The sequence below is a fragment of the Physeter macrocephalus genome, chromosome 20 (assembly GCF_002837175.3).
Source record: "Physeter macrocephalus isolate SW-GA chromosome 20, ASM283717v5, whole genome shotgun sequence".
NCBI lineage: Eukaryota > Metazoa > Chordata > Mammalia > Artiodactyla > Physeteridae > Physeter > Physeter macrocephalus.
The window spans coordinates 75,617,766-75,644,761 of record NC_041233.1 but is presented as its reverse complement, the minus strand read 5'-3'; the positions used below and the strand labels follow the sequence as shown (position 1 = coordinate 75,644,761).

The window sequence follows — 26,996 nt, the reverse complement described above, 5'->3', positions numbered from 1 at the left end:
CAACCTGGTATATTATAATTCTAGTTGTTATCTTAAAATGTCGTGTATGTCACAGCAACTTGGTTAAGCTTCTTCGTCAAAAACATTGTAATCAGATCTTTAACCTTGCCTTTTTAAGTCCCTTATCATTCAAAGGCACTTAAACTGATGCTCTGCAAAACTGCTTCATCTTCAAGAAGATTCATAGAAAGGACTTCTTGACAAGTACAGGTTTTTGATAACTTTTAAATCATAGGATAAGATATTCACAAAGGTAAGGTATTTAAATCATAAGGTAAGATATTCACAAAGTCTAATGGAAACTCTGATTTCATAAAACTGTTAACAAAAAAGGATTAGTTACATAAACTTGAGTAAACTGAATATGGTTATAATTTTTTGGTTTTGTCTGAAATACTACTGGCTTTTAATCCGTATTTTTCCAGATATAAGGAAACCTTTCCCTTAAGCTCATTATGACTTACAGCAATTTGCTAAATTATCCATTTGTAAGCAGAATTGAAACATTTACTTTTTCTCTCTGTCTAATCCCTCCAGAGACTGGAAACTCTTAGGTTCCCAGCAGCTTTATCAGGGAAATTAGGAAGGCCACCTCCTTACAGGTGCAAAAATCTCAAGGTATTTTGGGAACCTCAGAAAGCGAGGAATTCACCGCAATCTGTAAGGCAAACTCTATGCCCCAGAGTTGGGTGACACCTGGAGACCACAGTGTCAGATCAGACAGGTTAAGGGCTCAGCCCCACGACGGCCCACACACCAAGTGCAAGCCCAGGTTATCACCTGGGCTTCAGACCCACCAGCTATACATGGGAAGTCCCCAGCCCCCCTCCTTGGGTTCATCTGATTTGCTAAAGCAGCTCTCGAGAACTTAGAAGAGCATTTTACTTATGGGATTACCGGTTTATTATAAAAGGATACTACTCGGGAACAGCCAGATTGTAAGCAGATAGAGTAGGGGATCCCCAGAGAGAGAGAACCAGGCATGGCTTTCTGGACATGAGAAGCCACTTTTGGCCTAAGCCATTTCGTGATCTAAGCTTGGCCACAATGCTTGCACTACAACATGTCTCAGTAACTAACGATCTTAAGGAAAGTGAGTGAATGCAGGAAAAAAGGAAAAGAAGTCAAGAATCCATAGATCAGTGATAAAATAGTCCCAAGGTCCTCTTCAAGGGATACACATAACAAACTGACACATATCTTTGAGTTCTGCAGGAACTAAGGGCCCCATCCAAGATGTTGACCTTTTCTGACCCTTCAGTCAACTAAAGCTTGGACTCTATCAACCTTTGCCCCAATTCTATGCTAATTCTCCTCTGCTCGAGCCCCCTCATGAATATGCAGGTACCCTTAGCGTAAAACTTCCCCAATTTTGCTGTTGGGAAAGATCTCCTTACTTAGCAGCAAATAATAAATCCTTCCTTCTCCTGATCTTTGGCTTGGTTGTGAGAAATGGAAAACAAAGGATGTCAGTCATCAGCGCTTACAGCCCTCCAAAGCGAGCTGGTGAGCCCTGAGAGAACTCAGGAAAAAAGAATACCTGCCACCTAGCAGCCATCAGACGGCAGCCACTCCCTACGGTGAGCCCTGAGGAAACTCAGGAAGTGAAAATACAGGATGGTGGTCCCGGCTAGCTGAGGTGCACATCAAAGGAATCATTTCAGTGAGCCCAGATTCTTGCATCTTCCCATACAGTCCACAATTGTGTCTTCTGGCTCGACACCCACCAAGAGGTGAACAGTTTTTCGGGTAACAGGATAAAGAGATGTATAGGGCAAGATATGGGGACAGGTATCAGAGCTTCCATGCTCTCTTTCCAAGAGAACCACACTCACAGCACCTCAATGTACTCACCAACTGGGAAACTCAGAACCCTGTCCTTCTGGATTTCCATGGGGGTTTCATGTGACCCCTGATTCAACCTCTAGCCCCTCTTCCCTCCCAGTAGGTTGAGTGGGACTCAAAGTTCCAACTCTCCAAACCTGTGGTTCATTCCCCTGGCAACCAGCCCCCATTCTTGGGTGTTTCCCAAGTCACCTCATTAACATAAACTCAGGAGTGGTTGAAAGGAGCTTGTTTTGAATAACAAGACACCCATTTAACCTTTATGGCTCAGAAGTGATTTCCGGAACTGAGGACAAGAGACCAAATATTATAACAAAAGATGCTCCCGTTGCTCTTGTTACCTAAGAAATCCCAAAGTTTTGGGGAGCTGTGAGCCAGGCCCGTGTTGAAAGACCAAAACATACATTTATTGCTACAGAGAAAAACCACAGGTCCAAAATGGCATCACTTGTGCTAAAGTGCATGATATCAAACCTAGATTTAATACACGACCTAACTGCAGTTTTGACCTTCCCCGGAAGTATAATCTTAATCAACCAATTTGGAATTTTCTGGTCAGTACCAATGAGACTGTCTGTCACTTGGGCCCCTCTCCATCCCCCTCACCAAGAGGAAGCAGCAGCAACGTACCTGATAAAAGAAAAAAAAACACCTGGGTGCACGCCTTCTCCCAGATGTCCTGACCCCAAACAGCCCTTTCTTTTCGTTTGCCCAACCCTGTTTATATAAAACCCTTCCATTTTGAACAGCTCTTAAGAATGACCTTCTATTTACTAGATGGGATGCCACCCAATTCATAACCACTGAATAAAGCCAGTTAGATCTTCAAATTTACTTGGTTGAATTTTGTTTTTTAACATTATTATAAATCACAACATCAGAACTTGTAATACAGTGAGATTCATTTACCACAGCCTGAATTCCATCTTCCGGCTACACGCTGGTTCGATTTTATTTTTATATATAAAATAACATTCACCTTTGTGGCGTATGGTTTCATGGGTTTTGACAAATTCAGAGTTGTGTATCCAAACACAATTCCTCACAGAATAGTTCCATCACTCCCCCAATTCCCTCATGTTGCCCCCTTTGTAATCAACACCTTCCCCTATTTCGTTGCAAGTACAATCAAGACTCTTAACCAAGAATGTGTCCAATGATTACCTTTTTCGAGCCTGCATCCAGAAGACAGACACAGACACACACACACACTCACAGCTTTATAGTCACCAACCTCAACCTGATCTCTCATTCTCTGAAATGATGATCTCAGAGCACTCAAAGCTTCACCCCTCACTGGCAGCTTATAACCCCTTCTACTAGAGAAAATAAATGCCAACAAATGGGAACCGCCTCAACTTTTCACCACCAACCCCATACATTGTCCTGCACCCGCACCTATTTTTTCTCTTCCCTCCTAAGGCCAGTCCCTCTACCTCTTCTCTGGATCCCGCCCCTCCAACCTCTGCAAGATGCTCAGCCATACTTTTGTCTTCCATGTTTGTTCCATTTCTCCCTGCTCTAATTCTGACCATGTGAGCCATCCTTGAGTCTGGCAACTGCCTCCGGTGACCAGCCTCTCCTTCCTTCCCTCACAGCCACACATTGCTGAAGAGTTGCTCTACTAGCTGTCTCTACTTCACTCCTCAGCCCACCCCAACCACCAGAATCTCCTCCCTTCAAGATCAAACATCTCCATGCTTTTCGGAGTTCAATTTAGTCACTGCAGCTGACTCAGTTCAGCTGAGCGCCCCCTCCTTTCAGATGCTCCATCTCTCCGACTCCCAGGACACTCAGCTCTCCTCATTCTCTTCCCATTCGTTCCTGCCCCACGTTCCTCAGCCTCCTCTCGCTTCTCCCCTGCCCCCCATTGGACCCTGAAGTGTTGGGGAAGTCTGACAAAGACTCTCCTTACCCAAAGGAGTGGAGCTCCTCTTTCTGACTAGGTCCCAACCTTGGGCTGAGTTCAAGTGCCGCTCTATCCAGTTTTAGTAAGAATCCTGCTGGGACAGATTAATGAAAATCCCCTATCCTTGGTATCTCATCACTTTGGTCCACCTTTGGCAAGATCCTGTAGAGCGTGGGTCTAGCAAGAATCCCCCTTATTTCTGCTGTTTTCTTTAATTTTCTACCCACTGACCCCCACCCTGCTTCTTGGCTATAAATATCCACTTGTCCTTGTATTTGGAGTTGAGCTTGATCTCACATCCCTACTGCAAAACCCCAGTGCAGTAGTCCCTTCCTGAATAAAGTCTTCTTTACCATCCTTTAAAAGGGTCATGAACTAGTTTTTTTTTTTTTTTTTTAACAAGCTGTTGTAGTGGGTGGAAGGGAATGGACGGATTCTTATACTTTATGGGTTAGTGTAAAAACTGATGTAATTACTGCCCTAAGTGATAGTAAAGATAAAGACATACATGCCCTAAGGCCCAGCAATTCCATTTGAATTCATAAGCACAATTACAAACATGCAAAGAATGAAATGACATCTGAAATGGTGAAAAACTAAGAATCTAATTATCAACAAAGGATGCATAAGTCGTGATATACTGATTTAACAGTATATTTTACAGCAGTTAAAGTGAACTAGGGAGCTACATATATCAACATGGATAAGTCTCGAAAATATATTAAGCACAAAAAGTAATTTGCAAAAGGATTTATTCAGGAAGACGGCGTTTATGCACACTTTAAAAACACACCAAATGTTAGTATATATTCTCATTGATACACACAGATGTAGTCTAAAAACAAACAGGAAGCATACACATCAGCCTCAGGAGTGTCGTTATGTTGTGATTTCTCTTGTGTTAGGGTTCCCACTCACCTTGTGTGAAACTCACAGGAGTTAAGGTATGTTCAGTAAGTCAAGATGGAGTCATGGCAGAAAATGTGGAGTCCCAGCGTCTCAGCGTGATAAATTAAGAGTGTTAAGGAATTTGTCTGGTAAATCCTGAGGAAAGACATCACTGAAACAGAAGGAGCAACTGCTGGAGACATGACCCCTTGAGCACCGTGACCATTACACCTACTGGCCGACTCCTTAGAAAGAACAGAGATGACTTGAAGGCTCTTGGTTGGAGGACCCGACTCCACGCTGCTGGGCTGTTGCAGATGGACGCTGCCAGAAGGCCCTGCTGAAGCAGAAGGCGACTTTGCCTCCATGCTTGTCTCCACACCCGTTGCTGGACCAGGACTGTCACTCATGCTGAGACACCTCCTTTCCAGACTTCTCCTGGGAGGGCCTGTTATCCCCCTGTCTAGTTTCCCTACTTTGACTAACCCGTGTCGTGTGCTAATTGTGTGCAATAAACTGAGTGAGATCAGCTACCTTTTGTCTGATCTCTGGTCCTGTGATCCAAAACTGGCCTCACTGCTGGGCCCCGGTTACAAGTTACTTCTGTGGAGAGGGTGGAAGTGCAGGGTTTATGTCAGAATTGTTTTATTTCTTAAAAAAAAAAAAAAAAAAAGACAGCAAAAGCAGGTTGTGTGGAAATGGGTGCCAGTTATATTATTTCCCACACTTACCTGTGTTATTAGAAATATTTAATAATAAAAATTTTGATGTTAAGATGTTTTAAAATGAATAAATACCTGAACCACGTATTCTTTGGGCTTTCAAAGCAGGCTTGTTTTTAAAAATGCTAGACGTAGGTCTTAAATAATATGTTCAGCATCACACTACAGAACACTTTTAAGGACTTCTTAAGAACCTAACTGCAAAATATAGTTATACATAATTAAACTAAAGAAACTAGTTTATCCTGGGAACTTTTACCAATGACTCTATTAGTGTCTTTGAAACAAGTCCCCCTGAGATTTAAATCAGTTTTACACGTGATAAGACTGCACAGAAGTGTATAAATTTATGTGTAAAACTGGTTTGCATCAATGTCAGTTTCCTGGTTGTGATACTGTACTATAGTTTTGTACAATGTTACCTTTGGGGCAAACTGGATAGAGGGTGTGCAGGATCTCTTTGTATTAGTTCTTATAACTTCATGAGATTCTACAATTATCTACTGAAAATAAATAGTTTTAAAGAACTGTATCACTCCTCCCCCACACCCAAAGAAGTAAATTAAATTCCTTTAGAGAAACCAAATGTTGTAGCTTTAAAATTATAGGAATTGGTATGGCTTACGAGAATTGTATCAATGATTTAGAAGAATTAATGAATACATAAACATTTTATTTCTTATGTCAAACACTGTGTACTGGTTGTTTAAAGGACATATATTTAGGAGGTATTCCTAAAAGGAAGTAGTAGTAGAAAGAAGGTCCTTCATGCCAAGTTTTTATATAATAAACACGAGATTAAACACCAATGTGCTTAACTATGCTCGTTGCTTGTTACCGCTTTAGGGTAGTTAACCTAAGCAAAATGAGAACAGTGACTTCCTGATGTTTTTATGCTCCGTGGATGTAAAAGGGTTAACATTGCATATAAACAGTTCTGCAATAGGCCAATATTTAATACAGAATTTAGATTTGACAGCTGTGGCTCATTGTGTAATCAGCAGATGTCAGAACTACACTGGACACACTTTCTCCTACCGCCTTAGGTGCCGAGTTAGGCAGAGTCATGCCGAGGCAAATTTCCCTTATAGCAAAGAATGAGGAGGAGGAGGAGGTGTGATGAGGATTTGCTTATAAAGGGGAGCAGAATATGCCACCCTGGCACACTGATCATTTTTTTAAATTATTTATTTATTTATTTTTGGCTGCGTTGGGTCTTCGTTGCTGTGAGCGGGCTTTCTCTCTAGTTGCAGCGAGCAGAGGGCTACTCTTCATCGCGGTGTGAGGGCTTCTCATTGTGGTGGTTTCTCTTGTTGCAGAGCACGGACTCTAGGCACGCAGGCTCAGTAGTTGTGGTGCACGGGCTTAGTTGCTCCACGGCATGTGGGATCTTCGCAGACGAGGGCTCGAACCCGCGTCCCCTGCATTGGCAGGCGGATTCTTAACCACTGCGCCACCAGGGAAGCCCCCACACTGATCATTTTGAATTAAAGATACTTAAGAAATAGCAGTGCAAGAAGGATACTGACCTCCTCTGTCCCCGCTGAAAACAGGAAATAATCTCCCTTGTGAAAGGTACTCTCCCTGTACCAGGAGGGTAGAAGGCATCCTCATCACCAGAGACAGGGAATTGAGGGCAGAGAAGGCTGTATAAACAAAGCTTGTTACTTCTTCACTAATTAGCTACCCCAAGCCCAAACCTCTTTTTCTCGTCAATTCTTCACAAATGTACTGTTTCTTTGTCTAAAGAGCATAAAAGCCGCAGGTTTTGGTCATTTCTTTGAGTCTCATATTTTTTATGGGCTCCCTTCCCTTAAGTACAAAATTTGTTTTTCTCCTGTTAATCTGTCATGCCAATTTAATTATTAGACCAGCTGAAGAACCTAGAAGGGAAAAGGGGAACAGTTTTCCTCCCCTATACTTATTAATGCTGTTTTATCCTCCAGGGTTTATATGTTCTTCTGTTCAGTAAATTACACAATGCTTATTTCTCTATGCCTTAATAGTTCAAGGACTCCCAGTCTTCTACTAAGCAAAACTTTACTGAATTCTGACTAAACCTGGGATGTCCATTTTAAGATCTGACTTAAGTACTGCATACCTGACTTTAGATTTTAAAAGTTGATCCTGGGACTTCCCTGGTGGCGCAGTGGTTAAGAATCCGCCTGCCAATGCAGGCGACGCGGGTTCAAGCCCTGGTCCAGGAAGATCCCATATGACGCAGGGCAATTAAGTCCGTGCACCACAACTACTGAGCCTGCGCTCCGCGAGCCACAACTACTGAAGCCCGCGTGCCTAGAGCCCGTGCTCCGCAACAAGAGAAGCCACTGCAATAAGATCGTGCACCACAACCAAGAGTAGCCCATGCTCACTGCAACTAGAGCAAGCCCGCGTGCAGCAACAAAGACCCAACGCAGCCCTCCACCCCCACCAAAAAAGGTTGATCGTTTTTGTTTTCATATGCCCGAGCCAAAACTTTGGCACCAGAATCTCTCTAATCCCTGCTTGCTTTCTCCCGAAACCGTAGCTTCTGTTCTCAGGTGTTCTCGAAAACTACTAAACAGGTAACCTTTCCCTTCCATTAGTCTCAGGCTCCTCATTCCAGCCACTAGTAGTTCCTAATAATATCACCACCTTCTAGAAGAATAGTAGACTGCCTCGGGAGTGGGCTAAATAAACCAAGACAGGGCACAGTGCCAGGAACCAGCGTAGAGGAGACCTGTTTGCCTTCCGTGTGACCTTAGCCAAGTCAGCAAGTTCTCTTTCCCAAACTACCAGTGTACAAAAACGAAACCAGAGACTAACTTCCCTTTATTTCCAGAGGAATCTTAAAAGATGGGATTATTAATGAACTTTTTTTAAAAATTGTGCAATTAACTTGGGTCCAATACCTTACCAGGTACTGGGAATTTCTTTGACCCACCCTCCTTTTCAGGGAAACCAGGCTGGTAGCAGAAAGAACATTTAAGATGGAAGTAAGGACACCTGAGTTCCAGACCAGGTGTGGCACATTCCAGTGCCCCCAGGTGAATACCAAACTGAGGCAAGGGAGCACCAGAACCTCAAGCAGTTCTTCACAGCTCGATGGACCAAGTTCACACGTTGCCTCAATTCTCAATCCAATCTCCATAAATTGACCCTGGGTTAGGGGGCTGTATTTTGAACTTCTCAAAAAACACCTGCCTCTGCTTTCCTTGGGTTGTTTCCTTTACATGGCACAGACTCTGCTTGTACTTTTGCTCTTAAGAAAGGACTGGAATATCCCTCTCCTTCTTTTGCTCCAATTCTGAATAAAGCATGTTTGACACAAAGCCTCCTCTGATATCCTACATTTATTCTCCTTTTGCTTTGCCTTTCTTCAACATTTACCCAGAATGGTCTGTAATGTACTCCAAAGGCTGACTTGTACCCTCCTGTGCTTTCATTCCCTCAGATGCCCCATCACTCATCTGTGGCTTTGTCTGTCTCCTACTTCTCTAGCTCTTATTTTTCTGCTGGTCTCCAGAACCTCCTCCTGCCCAGCTTCCAAAACTCTCCAGGGGTACATTTCACTGACACTTTTTAAAGTCTAAAAGAGAATTAATTAATTTTCCTTCTGTTCCCCCTAAACTACGTTTCCTCCAGACATCCCAATCTTTGCCCATCACTAAGCCACTCCATTTAGAAAATGTGGAGTCCATCTAATTCCTCCATCTCAAGGTAATTATCAGCTCTTCTCAAGTCTTTATTAATGTATCTTCCTCACTAACCGTCAGTAGTATCGCCCTAGCTGCGGGCCTCATTACACCACAGGTGAACTTTTGAAATGGGTCTAAGTGGTACCTGTGCTTTTGAGTTCCTTCTGCAAGCTACTGACCATTTAGCTTGTAAAACTCTTTGGCAAACAGCACCTCAGAATCTCAACCGCTCCTGCTGGAATTTTGAAGATCAATTCGTATAGTCAACAAACTGGGTAGAGCAAATAGGTTGAGAGTTTTTTACCAGGTAGTAAGGAGAATGGCCCCTTCTTCCCACCCTTCTGGAGCACACAATAGTACAGGTCTACACCAGCGGTACTCAATCAGGGGCAATTCTGCCTTTGGTTGTCACAACTCCCGGGTGCTAAACATCCTACAGTGCACAGGACAGCCTCCCACAATTGAGAATTATTTGGCCTCAGATGTCAACAGTGCCAAAATTGAGAAACCCTGGTCTAGCACTTAGGAAAAAAGGAATCAAGACAAATGGAGCCCAAGATAGGGTTAGTATTCGAGGATCCTGAGAGAAAGGAGAGAGAATCTTACGGCTGCCAGAGAAGATCTTTATGGTTAGTCTTCCTGGCACTAGAGAGAAAGAAGGATGGTAAACAAATTATAAAGAAACACTGTCATTTCTGTACTGATGAGTAATAACATAAATGACTGTGTTTTAGTAAACAAAAGGTCTGTTATGCGTGACTGTGGGCAACCCTGTTTGGGCTACACGCAGTTATAAGAACAAGCATGGACCTAACCCCTGAACATGCTAGGGTCTTGCCAGCTGAATTCATTCCAACCCTCTACAAATGTATCACATCAGCTATCCTGGCATAATTATTCCTCAAACAGCAGAGTATACTCCTACCTCTACACCTTTGCTTATACAACCCTTGGCCTGGAATCTTCATTCCTCTGCGGCTTTACCTAAACCTAAGACATCCCTTCTTTTAACGCTCAGTTCAAGCCCCACCTCCTGTAAGCATACCTGTCCAAGCTATTTGTTTAGCACTGGCAATATCTCACGCATGGCAATAATAAGCTAACGTTTAATGACAGCTGACTCTATGCTGGGCGCTATTTTAAGTGATTCATACCTACATATGAATCTTCACAACGACCCCATGGGTATATGTACGATTATTCTCCCCATTTTACAGATCAAGAAACGAAGAACCAAAGTGGTTAAGTAAGCTGCCCATGATTATTGTAGTAGGAAGTGACAGAGCCTGGGTTCACACCTGAGCAATTCGCCTGCAGAACTCATGTTCTGTGTTACAGGCAACATGCCATCAATCACATTTGCTAACTTATGCAAAAGAGCTCTAAAAGCTAAGCAAGACTGAAAGCCACAATAAAACCAAAAATTCCAAACAATAGGTCTTTGATATCTCTGAGAAAGGAGAGGCAGGAGTGCATGAAGGTGAAATTTAGAAACAGACCAGAGTTAGAACACCACCTTTAACACTTTCTAGTTGAGTGACTTTGAGCAAGTCACTTAATCTTTTTCAACGTGAGCCTCTGCATCTGAAAGGTTAAACTACTTTTTAGAATGGTTGTGAGAATTAAACGAGATGATACAGGTGGGGCAGCGAGCACATGCCTGCCACACAGTATGTGGTCAATAAATGCTGGCTCTAGAACAAGAGGGACTCAAATTGTGAAATACGGGGAACTTTCTTTGCTAAACTATTACACAAGTTATAAAACAGTAATCATAAAAACGTTATTTCTTTGCAACAATACACTAATATGATTTTACTAATTTCCTTAATACCCCAAGCCTGTAAAAGTCAAACAACATTAATTATCTCTAAATCAATTATCTCTAATGAAACAAAAAGAACCTTGCCGCTGAGCAGCACATTAAAAGAGCAAAGAGCCTTTAACTCATCAAAGATAAATGCAAATAAATATAAAAAACAAACAACCAGCAGTGGGAAAATTCCCATAAAATGTACCGACAAAGGGGAATGTATTCAAATGTGTGACAGTTCTGGAAAGCATGCCATAAGATGAAGGGCTGAATGTTCAGTGTAACGAGAACCCGACGCCAAGAGCTGTGCAAGAATCAACAGTTTTTGCAGGTCCGGAGAGCAGAATTAGGTACAGCTGGATATTCCCGGAAGGCAGGTTTCAGTTCAAGTTCTAATAAGTGAGACAGGAAAGAGTTCCCCAGTGCTACAGTGAGCCTAACCATGCAAGGTGTAATGTCCCAACTGTGAAATGCGGGGCAGAAGAAACTGTCTTTCTGGCCGGTAACTCCGACCAAGTCCGAGGTCCCTTCCTAACTTTGGAGCAGGGCGGAGGAAAGGAGGACGGGCGAACACTGCACAGAATGAGACTGCTCATATTTCAACAATCTTTTTGGGGAAAGGTTGGGCGGTGAAATGCAATCATCGGGGAAAAACGACATCAGAGAAATGACATCTCTACAAAATGCCTCGAAAGATTCAAGACTCGGTAGCTTTCAGGACCCAATGGCCTGCAAAAGATATCTTGCAGCTGTGTCTCTCCGACTCCATGCAAGGTGATTGCTCCGTCAAAGAAGCTTCTAGACCAGCCCCTAGCCCCCTTCTCACCAGCTGCCACTCCCAGCCCTCCTTACAGAAACTGAGGCCGGCTCGGCTAGAGGCCTGGAGAGAGGTCGGGGTCGTGGCCGGCCTGCGGTGAGGGGTCTGAGAGACAGACCCGGCGGAGGGAGGAAAGCGCGGGCCCGGGATGTGGACCGGGCGCCCCAGTCCCGTCAGGGGAAGACCCCGCTGCCGGGGCCAAGGTCACCCGGGGCCCCCAAAACGCCCGCTGCGAGCACACTCACCAGCGCGCCGCCGCGCAGCAGCCGAACTGTGGCTCCCTCCATCTGCGCCCCAGGACAAGCGCCGTCAAGGATCCCGGGAAGCGGCTCAGGCAATCCTCCGGGCCGCACACCAATGCCTGGGGCCGGGTGGAGCCAGAGCCCCGCCCACACAACTCCCTTGTCCCGCCCCCTAGCCCTTACGGAAGGCCGAGAGAGACAAACAGCTCCCTCTCCGCTTTCGCCCTGCTCACGCGAGAGTTAGGAAAGGCCGTGGGGCGGTAAGAGAACAGAAGACACAACAAACATGGCGGCGGTGACGAAGACGGCGGGGTCGACGGCGACAGCAGCGGCGTTGAACAAGGCGGTAGGGGTTACTCGGTGCGGCTGTCAGGAGGTAAGTAGCTGGCTACCGGCTCGGACGGCGGTGACACGGCTGAGGAGAGCGGTTAAGAAGGAGTGGCGGGAGGAGAGAGCAGGGTGTTCGCGGCGGGCTGACTCCGCCCTGAACTCAGCCTCAGCGAAGGGGCGGGCGTGGTCGGTTGGTCGGCGGGGGTCACGATCCAGGACCTTCCCGGCCCGAGCAGCGGAGGGTGCGGTGTCTGGCCGCGGGAGCCCCGAGGAAGCGAGCGGTCCCTGCGGTGGCGTCGCCGTCTGGCAGGGGCTTGGCGGCTCCTGGATAGGGAGCTGCCTCTCGCTCTGACAGGTGGTCGTGGAGGGGGGAGCGCCCCGAGGTTGCGTCTTCACCGGATCCCGGGGCCAGGGGATCAGCCGAGGTGCGGGTCTCCTAGGTGTTCCGAATCCTGGTGAGGGTCCGCCCCGACGCCAGTTCCGGGCTGCTCGTTGGGAGGACTTTTTAAAGCCTCCGTCTTTTATCTGACGGTCCTTCCTAGACCCGTTTCTACTGCTTGTGCACTCTAATTTTGGGGAGATGTGAGGTTTGGGGGAGGATTTTGCAGCGAAGAACTGTTCAGGTTCGTGCAGGATTTAAGTCTTTTAATAAACTGTCCGGCGTGCGAGTAGTCAAGCCATGCGTCTAGTAAGTGCTCGGTAAATTGAATCTAAATAGAAGTTAAACCGGTTCCAGCTGCCACTAACCACGTGGCCCATTTAGTGTCTCCTTAGTGTGCTGTTTAGGCCCGGAGAGGAGTGACAAGTGGGAGAAGAAGTAAAGTCGTTTTAAATTGTGAGCTCTACCGAACTTCAGTTTGGAAGAAACACAACTTCCTTAGAACAACTTTTTAAACGTCTGGACTAGCAATTTTACAAATCCCTTTAAATTTTGATTTATGTTGTGGACTCACCACAGCTACAGGTTAATACAAGGTTGGGAGTTGGTTGCAACGAATTGAGACGTTTTGTGTTTTTTGCCCCCAGGGGTCCCAAGTGTTTCCCAAGAAAACCCTAAGTGTTTTGAGTTGCGATAGAGAGGATAATAAAGATGGGAATCAGATGTGCTGTTATTGGGCGTGCCTGGTGGGTTTTCTTTTCTAAACCTTTTCTCACAAATGTTTCCCTGTGGGGCTAGGCTAGTACCTTGTTTTTATGGAATTGTAGCTGTTCAGCAGTACTAAGCCTGAGCCCCTGAGCCTTTTAGAAGTGTACTACGAACAAATGAAGTTAATAACTTAATTTGGAAAGACAATAACGTTTTTGCCAAAAAATGAAATCCACCAGTGGAAAAAAATACGATAGTCGCACTGATGCATGTTACTCTTTGGTGATTATTTGGAGCTTTTGCTGAAGTGAACCTGCTGCTTTGTTGTTTATCTGTTAGCTTAGTTTTCTTTTCTGGTAGTGGTAAAATGGGCACAAGTTATTTTATTAGCTTATTAAACCCGTATAGCCTAATTTTTTGTCACAAAGGTTTTGATTTGTGGTGTATTTTTCTTTGCAGACCTCTGTATGGCTTTTCAATTTTAGTTGAAATTCGCTCCATGGCCTTTTGGAGTCCTTTGGTGTATCTCCAGAGTAAATTTCGATTACTCTACATTTCATCCATGTTGGAGTGGCAAGAAAAAGGAGGAACTGATTTGGGGTGAAAAGGTTAGATTGTGTAACTCTTCTTTTTTTATTTTTCCCAGCTTGTATTTATTTAAGTTTTACTTTTATATTATGTTTTCTGATTTCTCAGCACCTCATAATGTCCCTTTTTGCCTTCAGAGAATTGTTTTTTTGATGGTTATGTAATCAGAGGAAATGTGTTCTAATTCTTTTTGAAGTCCATGTTATTCTCTGTACAAACGAAACCTCACTTATTAGACTTCTCCATTGATATGTATTCTATGGCAGAGTAAATCTTTCAGTGACCATAATTATTAAGCTATAAAAGTAAACACATTCAGTAGAACTGCATGTGTATAGGCCTGCCTAAACCCCAAATTAAGTTACTGTATAAGAAGTTAGTTGTTAGTTACCTTATGTTTAATAACCCTATGAGAAATGGTAGATGAATAAAATAGATCCTACTGTTGCCTAATCATGTTGTTCTCAAAATCTAGAGTTTGGGAGGAGGGTAGGTTAAAGAGCCCTTTCTGGTTCTTATATCACCTCTATTTCATAGTTGTGGTTGTCTTCTAATTTGCACCATGATGCCTCTCTTTTACATTGTTTGCTCGTGATTAAGAGGGGTTGGTTGTGTGTGTATTGATAGACAACTTCCCTTTTATGAGACTGAAGATCAGGACTTGAATATCAGAACCCAAGGAAGGTCAAGAATAGTTTAAGTTACCTGCTTAAAGATAAAGAAGTTTTTGTGTTCTTTGGGGATATCAAAGCTTATTTCTCAAATGCTTCTTTCCTTTACTAGCATGGGTAGTCTCTGGTTGTTTTCTAAGAACCTTATTTGTGAGTTTTGAATGGATAGTTTGGGAGAGCTATTGGCATAAAAATAATTTATGTGCATTCTAGCCAGTTGCTTTATAGACATGTGTCTATACCCCGTGGAATACCATACCAACTTAACTTTAATCAGAGGGATCACAGGGAGGACTCAGAAATTTTGCTGTATCATAAGAAATGATAATCATAAAGTATGGGAACGAGAGCATTATAGTTTGCTGATTCCTAACATTCATTTTTATGTTACATTCACAAAGGTTTTAAAATTTATCACTGTCTTGGATGAATCTCTAGATACCTGTTAATTTATGGAGTTCTTAGATTAAACATTTGGTCCTAAGACTGATGATTGCTTTATTAAAGACAGGAAGATGGTTTGGATACAAAACTTTTTTTTTTGGATATCAAGAAGTCTTCTGTAGTTTCAGAATTATTCTTTTTCTATTTATTGTGCTTAGAAGTACTGACTTGAGATGGAGAAAGCTGGGGTTTGAACCATAGAGTCCATCCGGATTTAGGCATCTTTCATGCATACTCATCTGTTCTGCAGACTAGAGCTCTGCAAGGGCCTGTAATGCTGCATGGTGGGGAGGTGATGTAGGTCAAGCGGGCACAAAAATGCTTAGGGATGGAAAGACAAATTTTAAATCATTGCAGAATGTCTACAACTATAAACCCTATCAGTATATTTAAAATTCCTAAGAATAGAGTTTCTCTCAAGTTTACAATGTTATCTTCCCTTTTTTCATTGGCATCCTTTATTGCTGTTGTTTTTTTAAGTCCATCATGCATTTTGATTGAAAATCGGCATACAGTTTTTGGCGGGGAACACAGTGAAACTTATAATGTGACAATGTGATAATAGCCAAGACTGTCAAAATATGCCAGTCGTTCTCTGTGATTAGGCTTATTTGAGTTCTTAAAACTTGAGATACATGTATAAAAATATCATTTTCTTCTTAATGGCAGTCCTGTGCCTTTTTTTTCTGCATTATCACATGTACCTTAGCAGTGTTATGCTTTCTAATCAGGATTTGGTAAGATTGATCTTGCTTATTGAAGCCTATGTATGTTCAGATATTTAACAGTGGCAACATCCGTTTTCATGTGAACTTATTGGCGAGAGGTGATGCAAAGTTGCAGTGAAATACCAGGATTTCTTTCTAAATTGTAGCTTTTGTAGTTAGAACACAGACAGTCTGTAGGGCCTTACAGCTTTTACAATTTAAAAAACAACTTCCCAGATCTTATTCTTTTCTTTTTGGGGGGGGGGCAGGGGGAGAGGTATCTCCCTGTCCTTACACCTTTTATTACTTTTTTCCTTTTTATATTGTGGGGTGTTTACCTGCCGCAGTACTGTGTTGAATAGCTGTAGTGATGCAAGCATGCTTGCCTTCTTGATTCTAAAGGGAATGCATCTAAATTTTCTCCATTAATTGTGATGTAGATTTTTGGAAGCTAGCCTTTAGCAGCTTGAGGAAGTGAGAACATTCTAAGTTGGAGTAAGTAATTGCTCTGTTGTTTCCTTGCACCCAGTGTTGCCATTGATACTCAATATCTGATTGTTTTTCCTATGTGGGTGGGCTGCTCTTCCTCACTAGAAAGTTTCCTATTCTTTGTCCTTGAGATTTTAAAATTTCACAATAATGTGTCTAAGTGTTATTTATTGGTATATATTCTGTTTTGCACTCTGTGAACCCTTTCAGATTGAATTGAAAGGAATCTTTAATTCTGGAAATTTCTTGATCATTTTTTTGAAAAGCATTTCTCTTCTTTATTTTCTCTGTCTTTTCGGAACTCATTCTCCATCTTTATCTGCTATATTTCTTACCTTTTTATGTATGCTTTTACATTGCTCCCCATCCCTGTATGTTTTGAGGTGTGGGTTTTCTTTTTCAGTTTTATTGAGATATAATCTTATTATAGATTATTTTTTAATCTTATTCTTGATAATCTTTTTCATTGGAGCCGACAGGCCCGCTGTTTTTCCCCCTAACCAGAGCGCAAATTTTAAAGGACAAATAATCAGCAGAATCAAGTATAGTCATAAAACAAATACTAATCAGTGATTAGGAAACAGAGGAGCAGTTCAAGTCAACAAGGTAAGATGGGAAAAAAGCAACTGAAACAAGCTTGTTCAGAAACCAGCAGTAATCCTTAAGATTGAGAAAGCAGAGCCAGACTAAAGCAAGTGATTTAAAGAGGTGGCCTAAAAGAGTAAAATAAGAAGAGATGGGTTTGGGAAATTGTAAATTGATTTGGGAAATTGCAAATTGGGATATATGAATAATTGAGACTAAGGTGGACCATGTTTGTTTCATTGTAACTAAAGAAGAGATATATACAATGGTAACATAAGACACTTGGAATCTGGGACGGTGAGGAATTTCTTAATCCAAGGTATAACCATTTTTGACTGCAGAAGTAGCTACTGTCCTCGGAGAACATGCCATAAACTACACATCTTGGAGATACTTTACACTTATCTGTAAAACTTAAAACAGCACTGCAAACTGGTATTATCTCATTTTACAAAGTAGGAAACTAAGGCTAGAGAAGACCCTGTTCAGAGTCTTTAAGCTAGTAAGTTTGACCTCATACCATAATATTCTGTTGATCCAGAGGACAGATTTTCAGTAGCTTCAACTTTCTAGAAAACAGTGAAAAGAGATAGTAATAATAATAACCCCCTAGGCATCTTCTAAGAAGGGAGGAAAGGAACTATACATACATGTTGCATCAAGAAAAGTGAGAATTTGGTCACCTGCAGGTTCTTATTTGGCTAGATGTGTTCAGAGTAAAGAACAAATTAAATGTAAGAAGAGAGGAAGACAAGAAATACAAAAGTAAAATATATCCGTCTGGGGCCAGTAAACAAGGGAAACCAAAACAAGTCCTGTGTTCCTAATAAGGAACTAATTGTTATACAGTTCAATGATCTATAGTAGCAACACAGTCAAGGTAGTCTGTTTCCAGTAGATTTCTAGTTAAGTCAATTAAAATAGAAGTCTTAGTTCTTAAAATGTTGGTCAGGCTTTTGTTGAGTAGAAAATGTGCTTTTATCTCATTTCCACAACCCCACATTTCTTGCCACTGAAAAACTTAGGCTGAAAAGGACCCAGAGTAGTCCAAATATTCTTGAAGAAGAAAAACAACTGGTGGACTTAAATTACTGAGATATTAAGATTTTTATTATTAAGACTGTGTGGTGTTAGTGTGAGGATAGACAAAAGTAGACCAGTGGAACAGAATAGAGCATCCAGAAGTAGAATTACATATATAATCACCTGATTTAGAAAGGTGATAAAAGAGTCTAGTGGAGAAAGGCTGGTCTATTAAATGCATGTTGTTAGGACAGTTGGATGTCTCCTTGGGGAAAAAAATATATTTTGATTCTTACTTCACCATACACAAAGCTCAATTCCAGATAAAAATACGAAAGGTTAAAAAAAATAATAAAATTTTTAGAAGAAAATACAGGAGAACATCTTGATGTAAAATATAGGCAAGGACACCAACAACTAACTGTAAAGGGCGGGGCAGGGGGGGAATGGGTAAATTGGACTATATTAAGAACGTCTGTTCATCAAAGTTACCATTAAGAAAATGAAAAGGAGGCAACCAGAGTGGGAGAAGTACTTAACATATACATATCTAATAAAGAACCCATATCCAGAATATTTGATGAACTCTTACATATTACTTAGAAAAAGATGGACAACCTAATAGAAAAATGAACATGAACAGATACTTCACTGGGTATGAAATAGAGGTTATCTAAATGGGTAATTGAAGTACACAGCTTAATTAATTGTCAGGCCATACAAATTAAAACCAGTGCGATACCACTGTACACCCACTAGGGTGGCTAAAATGAAAAAGGCAAAAAATACCTGAGTGTTGGTGAGGACGTGTAGCAACAAAAGTCTTGTCCCCCACTGGTGCGAGTGTAAATTGGTACAGTCACTTTGAAAAACTATTTGGCATTATCTAAAGCTGAATATATGCATACCTGGTGGCCCAGCAATTTCAGAAGTCAGGGTTGTGGAGCCCTTCCTGGTGCACGGGGTCGGGAGGATTAGTACTGGACGGGTGCGCAGGGGGGCTCCTGGGATGCTGGTAGCCTTCTGTTTCTTGACATTGGTGCTGATTTTAGGGATGTGTTCATTTTGTGATGATTCACCGAGCTCTGCCTTTAGGATTGATGTGCTTTTCTGTGTGTATGTTATGCTTTGAGAAAAAGTTAAGCATATATACAGAGAAGTGACTAATCTTTAGCTTTAAATGCCTACTACTGGCTATTAAAGATGAGAACTTTTTTAGATAGTAAATTACTCATTAAATAGTTGGGTTTAGGGAAAGAAATTTTTAACATATGGCATATTTAAGAAGACCATATACATTTACATAAATATATTTTTATTGGAAGAAAAAGACCTGTTGTCTCCTAGGTGCTAGACTTCCTCAGCTTGTTCTTACTAGAAAACTGTATGGTTATTGGATTTGCGAATTTGAGCTATAAACCTGTGTGAGGACCAGTTTAGTTTATGACTACAAAATCTGACATGAGGCTTATTCTCTGTACATCAGCATCAGGGATTTTTTTTCTTTTCTTTAATTTTTTTTTTTTTTTTTTCTTAGAATGAGTAGGATGATGGGTGGTGGTAGAGGGAGTGATTTGGATTTCTAGGGCAAGGGTCAGGAAACTGTAGCCCATAAGCCAAACCTGGCTCTGTTCCTGTTTTTGTAAAGCTTTGTTGGAACACTGTCACACTTATTACTTTACATGTTGTCTATGGCTGCTTTTAACTATAATGACAGTTGAGTGGTTGCAGCTGAGACCGCGTGACCTGCAAAGGCTAAAATATTTACTGTCTGGTCTTTTACAGAAAGTTTGCCGCCCCCTGTTGTAGATCATCTACTTCTAGAGTACTCATTCATGTGAACCCTATGTTTTAAGAGCCTTTGCTGTCTGATATGATAGCCACTAGCCACATGTAGCTATTTCACTTTTAAATTAATAAAATAAGAAACTCAAGTCATTTGTATTAGCGACATTTAAGCCCTCAGTAGCTGCATGTGGCTAGTAGCGACTGGATTGGACACGCAGGTATGCTCCATGTCCATCATCCACAGATTCTCTGCAACAGCCCCGAATGAGCCACTTAGTTTCTTTACTGTCTCATTCATTGATAATCCCTGCTGATATGCCTGTTTCCTTCCTCTGAATTTATTTTCTCTTTTTTCCTCTCTTTGTAATTTCTTTCTATCCTCTAAAAACTAAGTTTGAATCCCAGTTTATTTAAATATTAAATCTATTGTTCACCATTTTGTGTTTCTTTAGTTCATCAGGAAGATTATAAGATACTTAAAGGCGGGGACTGTGTTCTCTGTTGCTTTGTAGTGCCTGGCACATAATAATCTTTGTCGCTGTTGTTGTTTTAATATGTAGTATATCTCCCTAAATAATGTAAAATTATTTCATTTTTTTTCCCCCTGTAGGTATAAGGAACTGTAAACTAAAAAAAAAAAAAAAAAAAAAAAAAAAAAAGAAAATCAAAAACAAAGATGGGTGAAAAGAAACCAGAGCCTTTGGACTTTGTGAAAGATTTCCAGGAATACCTGACTCAGCAGACCCATCATGTCAACATGATTTCTGGATCAGTTAGTGGGGACAAAGAAGCAGAGGCTCTTCAGGGAGGTAGACTCATCTTAATACTATTAAATAATTCACTTTTTATAAATATATTAGTGTTTGTGTGTCATTACCCGTAGTATGAAGCCCACTACTGTTCACTAATGTGAATCATTCTGTTTTTCCTAGAAAGATATGGGCAATTTTTTTTCCCTTCTTTAAACATGTCAGGTTTTTGCTGAGGGAAAGTAAAGCTCCAGCAGGGCTTACCGTGGCCCAGAGATGCATTATGGTCTTGTGGGAAGGTTAGGGGTTCTAAATTCCCTTTCCATTCTCCCAGTTCTGTTAGCTAACAGCAGACACAAGGAAGCAAAAGGGGGTCCAGCTTCATTACACAAGGGGTTTGGCCATTAGGAAATCTGGGTTAGACCTGAGACAAAATAGGGGTTTCTGTTTCTTCTCTTAAAATGAAGAGAAGACCAACCATGTATACCCACCTAGGAGGAGAAACCAGAGTAGAGAAAGCAGTGACCTACTTGAGCCTATTCTACCTGACCTACAGATAGACTGTCTGGTTTGCTTACCACACGAAGACTGGAATCTATTTCTGAACGTAGCTCAGGAGATAGCAAACTACAGACAGTGGGCCCCATCTGGACTGCTGTTTTTACATGACCTGCAAGCTAAAAGTGGTTTCTACATTTTTAAATGGTTGGTGGGGGGAACAAAAGAAAAATAATGTCATAATGTGAAAATTATATGAAATTCCAACTTTAGCATCCATAAATAAAGTCTTATTGAAACATAGCCATGCTTGCTTGTTTACCTGTTTTCTATAGCTGTTTTTGAGTCACAACAGCAGAGTTGAGCAGCTGGGATAGAGACCCTGTGGCCCACAAAGCCTAAAGTATTTGCTATCTGACCTTTATAGGAAAAATTTGCTAACCCTTGACCTAGGTGGTCTAGGGCCTTATAATCCAGGGACCAGCAACAGCAGAGACCAGGCATCACCTGGGAGCTTGTGAGAGGTGCAAAACGTCAGGTGCCACCCCAAATCTACTGAATCAGAAGCTGTATTTTAATACGCTCCCCAAGTGATTTCGTATACACATTCTGTTTCGGGAGTTACTGGCTTGGGAAAGCAATGGGAGAAGGGGGGACACTGAGCCTTGCTGTCCCTCCAATGCAACGGGCCTGTTGGATGTTGGACTTGCACCAACCAGCAGAGTCACTTCTCTTCTCTTAGTGAAGGACGGAGGAAACAGTAGAGCAAAGGGCTTGAGTTGTCTGCACCTGCACTGCCACCTCCTGCAGGTGGAGTAGAAGTGCTTTTCCCATGAAGCTGTAGGGATAAACATTTCCGTCTTAATACTTCAGTGTGCCGTTCCCGGACTGAGACCCAGGGGAGCGGGGTTGTAGTCCCCTGTCTCTTGGTCTTCCAGATTATGAGCAATTGCCCCTTCGGTTTCTTCACCTATACAAAGAAGTAGTTTGATTAGGTTAAAAGCAAACAGCCAAACATCTCTTAACTCTGAAATTCTTACAGTTCATAACATTCAGAGGTATCAGATACAATATTTCCCTATATGTGCTTAATTAGAATTTTAAGATCCTAAATGCAACCCAGAATCTAGAACATATGTGTAAGCTGAGTGGAACTGCAAAACTCAACATTAATTGCTTTAGATTAAATAGATTAGGAGTTTGGGAGATTATCATGACTGCCCATTGTATTTGTAGAAGTGTTTAGAATCTTAAACATGTATAACTGCCATGACTGTTTACCCCCCTCTGTCTCCTTACCTGTCAAATAAATACCATACCCTGTTAGCTTCCTCAAAATACGTTGAGGACTGATATAATTTAAGTGTTGGTAATTTGAAGTCTCCCTAATAAGAATACTGCTTTTGTATAAAGTTAACCTCAGTTCAGAGAGACTGTGATTTTTGTGAATTTAACTTTTGTGCTAAGCAAACTGTCGATTTATGAAAGATTTTCTACCACTCTACACTAAATTGCTAAATTGAGTTGATTCTGAGATGCATAATTTCTTTTGCTATACTTTGTTTATAGCTGGAACAGATGGTGATCAAAATGGACTTGATCACCCATCTGTTGAAGTTTCCCTGGATGAAAACTCAGGAATGTTAGTAGACGGGTTTGAAAGGACCTTTGATGGGAAGCTCAAGTGTCGGTACTGCAACTATGCCAGCAAAGGCACCGCACGGCTCATTGAACACATTAGAATCCACACAGGTAACGGAGAAGTGGCTGGAGAGGGCATTTCTTTACGGGCAGGTTGATCTATCGTATAAATAGTTGTGATAGTTTGAAAATGAAGGTGGATGTAAGGTTTGAATAAATGGAGAAGTGACTCCATTTTTGCACAGCAATAGCATACAGCATACAAGGAAGTGAGGCCCCTTGTACGGCTTCCCCTTCCTTAGCCATCTTCCTTCTTAATCTAAATAATCTCAGTTATCTGTCTGCTTCTCAGGTTGGGCAGGTTAATGCTGAAGACAGCATGAAGTGATAAAATGTTTTTACCTTTATCCTTACTAAGTACGTTTCCTTTGCAGACCAGGGAAAAGGTTTCTGTACGGTTGCAGGCTACACTGCTAACCCTCAGATGTAACCTTAGCCATCCCTCCTGTGAAAGTGATTCATTCCATTAGTCAGTATAGTATAAAGGTTGTTATATGCAGGTTTCTTAATAAATTTTAATAATTTTTTGCAAATGTGTTATTCTGAAAAGCATTTTATTTTTTGATCAATTTCTAAATCTACTGAATGGACAAAATACGAAACTTTTCATAAATGAGCTACTCTTGCAGTTTCTCCCCCATTTTTCTTTTTAAACAGGTGAGAAACCTCATAGATGTCACTTATGTCCATTTGCATCTGCTTACGAGCGTCATCTGGAAGCCCATATGCGTTCCCATACAGGAGAAAAACCATATAAATGTGAATTGTGTTCCTTCCGCTGCAGTGATCGAAGTAACCTGTCCCATCATCGAAGGCGCAAGCATAAAATGGTACCAATTAAAGGTACTAGGTCTTCCTTAAGCAGCAAGAAGATGTGGGGGGTTTTACAGAAGAAAACAAGCAATCTGGGCTATAGCAGACGAGCACTAATCAACTTGAGCCCACCTTCCATGGTGGTTCAGAAGCCAGACTACCTTAATGACTTTACCCACGAAATCCCGAATATCCAGACTGACTCCTATGAAAGTATGGCGAAAACCACACCAGCTGGTGGCCTGCCAAGGGACCCCCAAGAACTCATGGTTGACAACCCTTTAAACCAGCTGTCAACTCTAGCAGGACAGTTGTCCAGTTTGCCACCTGAAAACCAAAACCCCGCATCCCCTGATGTAGTTCCCTGCCCTGATGAGAAGCCTTTCATGATGCAGCAGCCCTCTGCTCAAGCAGTAGTTTCTGCCGTGTCAGCCAGTATTCCTCAGAGCTCCTCTCCCACTAGCCCTGAAGCTCGGCCATCACATAGTCAGAGGAACTATAGTCCGGTGGCAGGTCCGAGCAGTGAACCAAGTGCTCACACGAGTACTCCCAGCATGGGAAACAGTCAGCCAAGCACTCCAGCTCCGACCCTGCCGGTCCAGGACCCTCAGCTTCTGCACCACTGCCAGCACTGTGACATGTACTTTGCCGACAATATCCTTTACACTATTCATATGGGATGTCATGGGTATGAAAATCCTTTTCAGTGTAACATATGTGGATGCAAATGTAAAAACAAGTATGATTTTGCCTGTCATTTTGCAAGAGGGCAACATAACCAACACTGATGGAAAACAATCACGTTATGCTTTACTTGGTTTGCCTTTTTGTGTTTTGTAGTTTACTGTTGTTTTCTGCAGGGGAGGGGTGGGGGGTGTCGTCCCTATTAAGATGTTTGCTAATTTAAAGTCTATACATACAGAGTATAAATTTGACAGTGGAAACAAAATTTTCTTTTTCCATAAAAACCTCGTCAGGGTCATTTATGTATTAGAACAGTTGGACACGTTGGTGTTTGTTTTTTTCTTTCATTTAGACATTGGAGAATTGGAGTGCGATGATAATCTTACAAGTGGTCATTTAAATTTCTCACATTTATGGTCCATAAAAACTTCAAGGCTGATAGATACCCTTGGTATTTCAACATCTATGCTGCAGCTAGATGTTATTTCTGCTATAATTTCAAAAGGGTAAATTACTTTCTCTTACAAAATCTGTTACAACTTATTTCAATGTTTAGTGGAGGAATTGCCTTTAAAATTGCCCTTAATTGAAGACTATTTAGTTAACATAGCTTAGTTGAATCAGTAGTTTAATTTCAACTGATAATAGTAAAGCAATTTCAGTGTAGTAAATCTTTCTTTTTTCCACAAGGGAAAATATAAAACATTTAATTCTTTTAAAATTAAAGTTATAAAAATATGAGGTAAAAGTTCTGAAAAGAAATGACGCTTTAAGACTTTAAATTGAAAATGGAGTTTAATATTTAAGATACCTGCCTATTCAACTTGTAGTTTAAACACACAGCAATTTTCCATTGTATTCTTTTTATTATACTTGTAACTTATTTTAAAAACTACAGGTAAATACATGAGAACGCTAGAAATATCAGAGGATTATCTGTGAAGATGCCTTTTTTCCTTTTAATCTGAACTGTTCATTTAAATCTTCATTCTGATGTTACACGTGAGGTTGATAGCTATACTGAGAATCTGTTATTCCTTCTATTCCTTTGATGACCAAAGAGGTACAGTGGAAGTCATCCATCTTATTCCTAGGAAATGCGGTCCTTCCCCCCAAAATCTGAAGTTTCCTTTTCCTGCCTTCTATCCATTTATTGCCCATAATTTTCAAGAAAAGGTAGGTATAGAAACACATGGGAAAATGTGATGGTGAAGTGATATTTACAAAAATGAGAACATATGTCCAAAACGAATTCTGGACTCCTCTTCAGAATTGGCCATTTAAGATATTTTCTGTGAATTCAAGTTGTAATGCTTATTTGCAGTTTTACCAGTCTTCAATGTACAGCAAGAAAACTATATAAAACTGTGAATTGAATCATTAGTAGAAGAGGATAAAAAATGTGTGGAAATAGATATAAAAATGCATTTAAATGTGGTATTTAATTTGTTTACAAAAATAAAACTTGCTATATAAATCCACAGTAATTAATTTTGATTAGGAGGCTGTTTTTGTGTAATAACTAGCATACTCTGAGGACAGCTTGGTCAAACAATAAAATATATTGTTACTAACTTGGTTTCTGTGTACTTTGCAAAATTTTTATTTTTAATTCGGTTCAAATCTTGAAAGTTACTAATTGGCTTCTTAAGCAAGTATTCTAACTATTAAGCATTAACTAAGAAGGACTTCTACACTTAATAGTAAGTGAAAGGGTAATGTTGATGGTATAAGTCCACAAAAACCCCCAAGTGCCAAGTTAATGAATCTTCTGCCCTCCCTTCCAAATGCTAGAAAGCCATTAAAATGAGTTCTGTGGTTTAATATCCAATCTAAACGAATCTCCATCGCATTGTTGAAAAAGCAGCATCAAGGAGTTTCTGCAAACAAATCTTGTCAATCTGAGGCTTGTGAATCTTAAAGTCTGCAGCCTGTTCTGCTCTGTTGCTTGGAGCGCTCGCTGCTCAGATCAGTTTTAGTGCAGCCATTTCCAAATGTGTAACTTGGCCCTCGTATGTATATATTGTCAGAAACAAGTTGCTGTCATTTGGAAGCTTCTGTGGTTATTTTTTTCTTCTATTTTATTCTTCATATAAAAGCAATACCACAAAATAGAAAATGAAAGTTTTCATTAAACAAAAAGGAAGAACTCTAATGTTAAAACCAGTTTTATTAACTATATATTCTGGGCCAAATAGTGACAAATACATTTTTTTCTGACAACTAAAGAGAGATGTTTTGAAAGTACATTTTAGTTCAAACATTTTTTTTCACAATTGCAAACTAGAATGTATAATTTTAAAATTCCTAGGACTTAAAAGAGCACAGTTGTATTCCAAAGGTATCGATGCTTGAAAGCTGTAGTTAATTCTAAATGCACTAAAGTTTTTGAAGCAAATCTACCTTAGAAACTTTTTTAGTATTGTATTTTTTAAAAATATTTAGGATTTTATTTAAATTTTTTGTGAGTTAAATTCTGTATTGGAAAGATGTTAGTATCTTCTATTAAGTATTGAATATGTTTCTCCCATTTTATTTTTAATCAAATATTTTATAGAAATGAGTTCAGAAAAGTTTAACATGCACTATTTATAATACTTTGCTGTTAACAGGCAATGTTCTGAAACTAAATTTATTTTTGTTCAGTGAACATAAGTTTAGATTTTTAAAGTTGGTAGATACTTTATCTCCACTAATATTTTTTTAAGAAACTGTGAAGAGATTAACAGGGAGTAATTTTATTTCAGATTTTATGAATATAGTATGTAGCTACAACTTCTTGAAATTCAAGTAAAGGCTAGACTTTTACTTTGAAAAAATTTCACTGGATATTTTCCAGTGCTATTTCATTTTAGAAATAAGTGTTTGCCATTCATCTGCAGAACTGTTTGACAAAGGGAATATTACTAAAAAAATGTTCAGAGAT

At 40.8% G+C, this 26,996-nt stretch overlaps 2 protein-coding genes across 11 annotated transcripts in view; one reads left to right on the top strand and one right to left on the bottom strand.

The window, feature by feature from the left end:
* Positions 1-12,072, bottom strand: part of ACADSB (acyl-CoA dehydrogenase short/branched chain) — a 39,983-nt gene extending 27,911 nt beyond the window's left edge. For 2 of the 5 annotated variants that reach the window (XR_003677791.2, XM_024121239.3), the window contains exon 1: positions 11,917-12,068. Coding sequence is in view for 2 of the 5 variants with exons in the window: in XM_024121239.3 (XP_023977007.1) it covers positions 11,917-11,958 (42 nt within the window). In the remaining 3 variants the exon portion in view is untranslated. Of the gene's footprint in view, positions 1-4,672; positions 4,815-6,889; positions 7,011-11,916 lie in introns of all 5 variants that reach the window. The other 3 variants (XM_028482136.2, XM_028482135.2, XM_024121240.3) reach the window with 3 other exon arrangements.
* Positions 12,073-12,160: 88 nt separating this feature from the next.
* IKZF5 (IKAROS family zinc finger 5) lies at positions 12,161-25,644 on the top strand. Of its 6 annotated transcripts, none has more exons than XM_055081102.1 (6): positions 12,161-12,289; positions 13,790-13,938; positions 20,236-20,434; positions 22,442-22,624; positions 23,231-24,074; positions 25,132-25,644. In XM_055081102.1, the coding sequence occupies exons 3-6, from the start codon at positions 20,302-20,304 to the stop codon at positions 25,274-25,276; spliced, it is 1,305 nt and encodes a 434-aa protein (XP_054937077.1). In that variant the 5' UTR covers positions 12,161-12,289; positions 13,790-13,938; positions 20,236-20,301; the 3' UTR covers positions 25,277-25,644. The 6 variants fall into 6 exon arrangements, with proteins under 6 accessions (XP_054937077.1, XP_054937079.1, XP_054937081.1 ...); XM_055081104.1 differs by having other exon boundaries at positions 12,161-12,668; XM_055081103.1 differs by lacking the exon at positions 12,161-12,289 and adding an exon at positions 12,683-12,698.
* The last annotated feature ends 1,352 nt before the right edge of the window (positions 25,645-26,996 follow it).

What these genes read in the sequence shown, in the direction of transcription:
- IKZF5 (XM_055081106.1), top strand. Translation starts at nt 20,302, where the DNA reads ATGGGTGAAAAGAAACCAGAGCCTTTGGACTTTGTGAAAGATTTCCAG. An exon ending in AGCAGAGGCTCTTCAGGGAG is followed by an intron (nt 20,435 to 22,441) that starts GTAGACTCATCT and finishes CTTTGTTTATAG; the next exon opens with CTGGAACAGATGGTGATCAA. An exon ending in ATTCATATGGGATGTCATGG is followed by an intron (nt 24,075 to 25,131) that starts GTATGAAAATCC and finishes TGATGACCAAAG; the next exon opens with AGGTACAGTGGAAGTCATCC.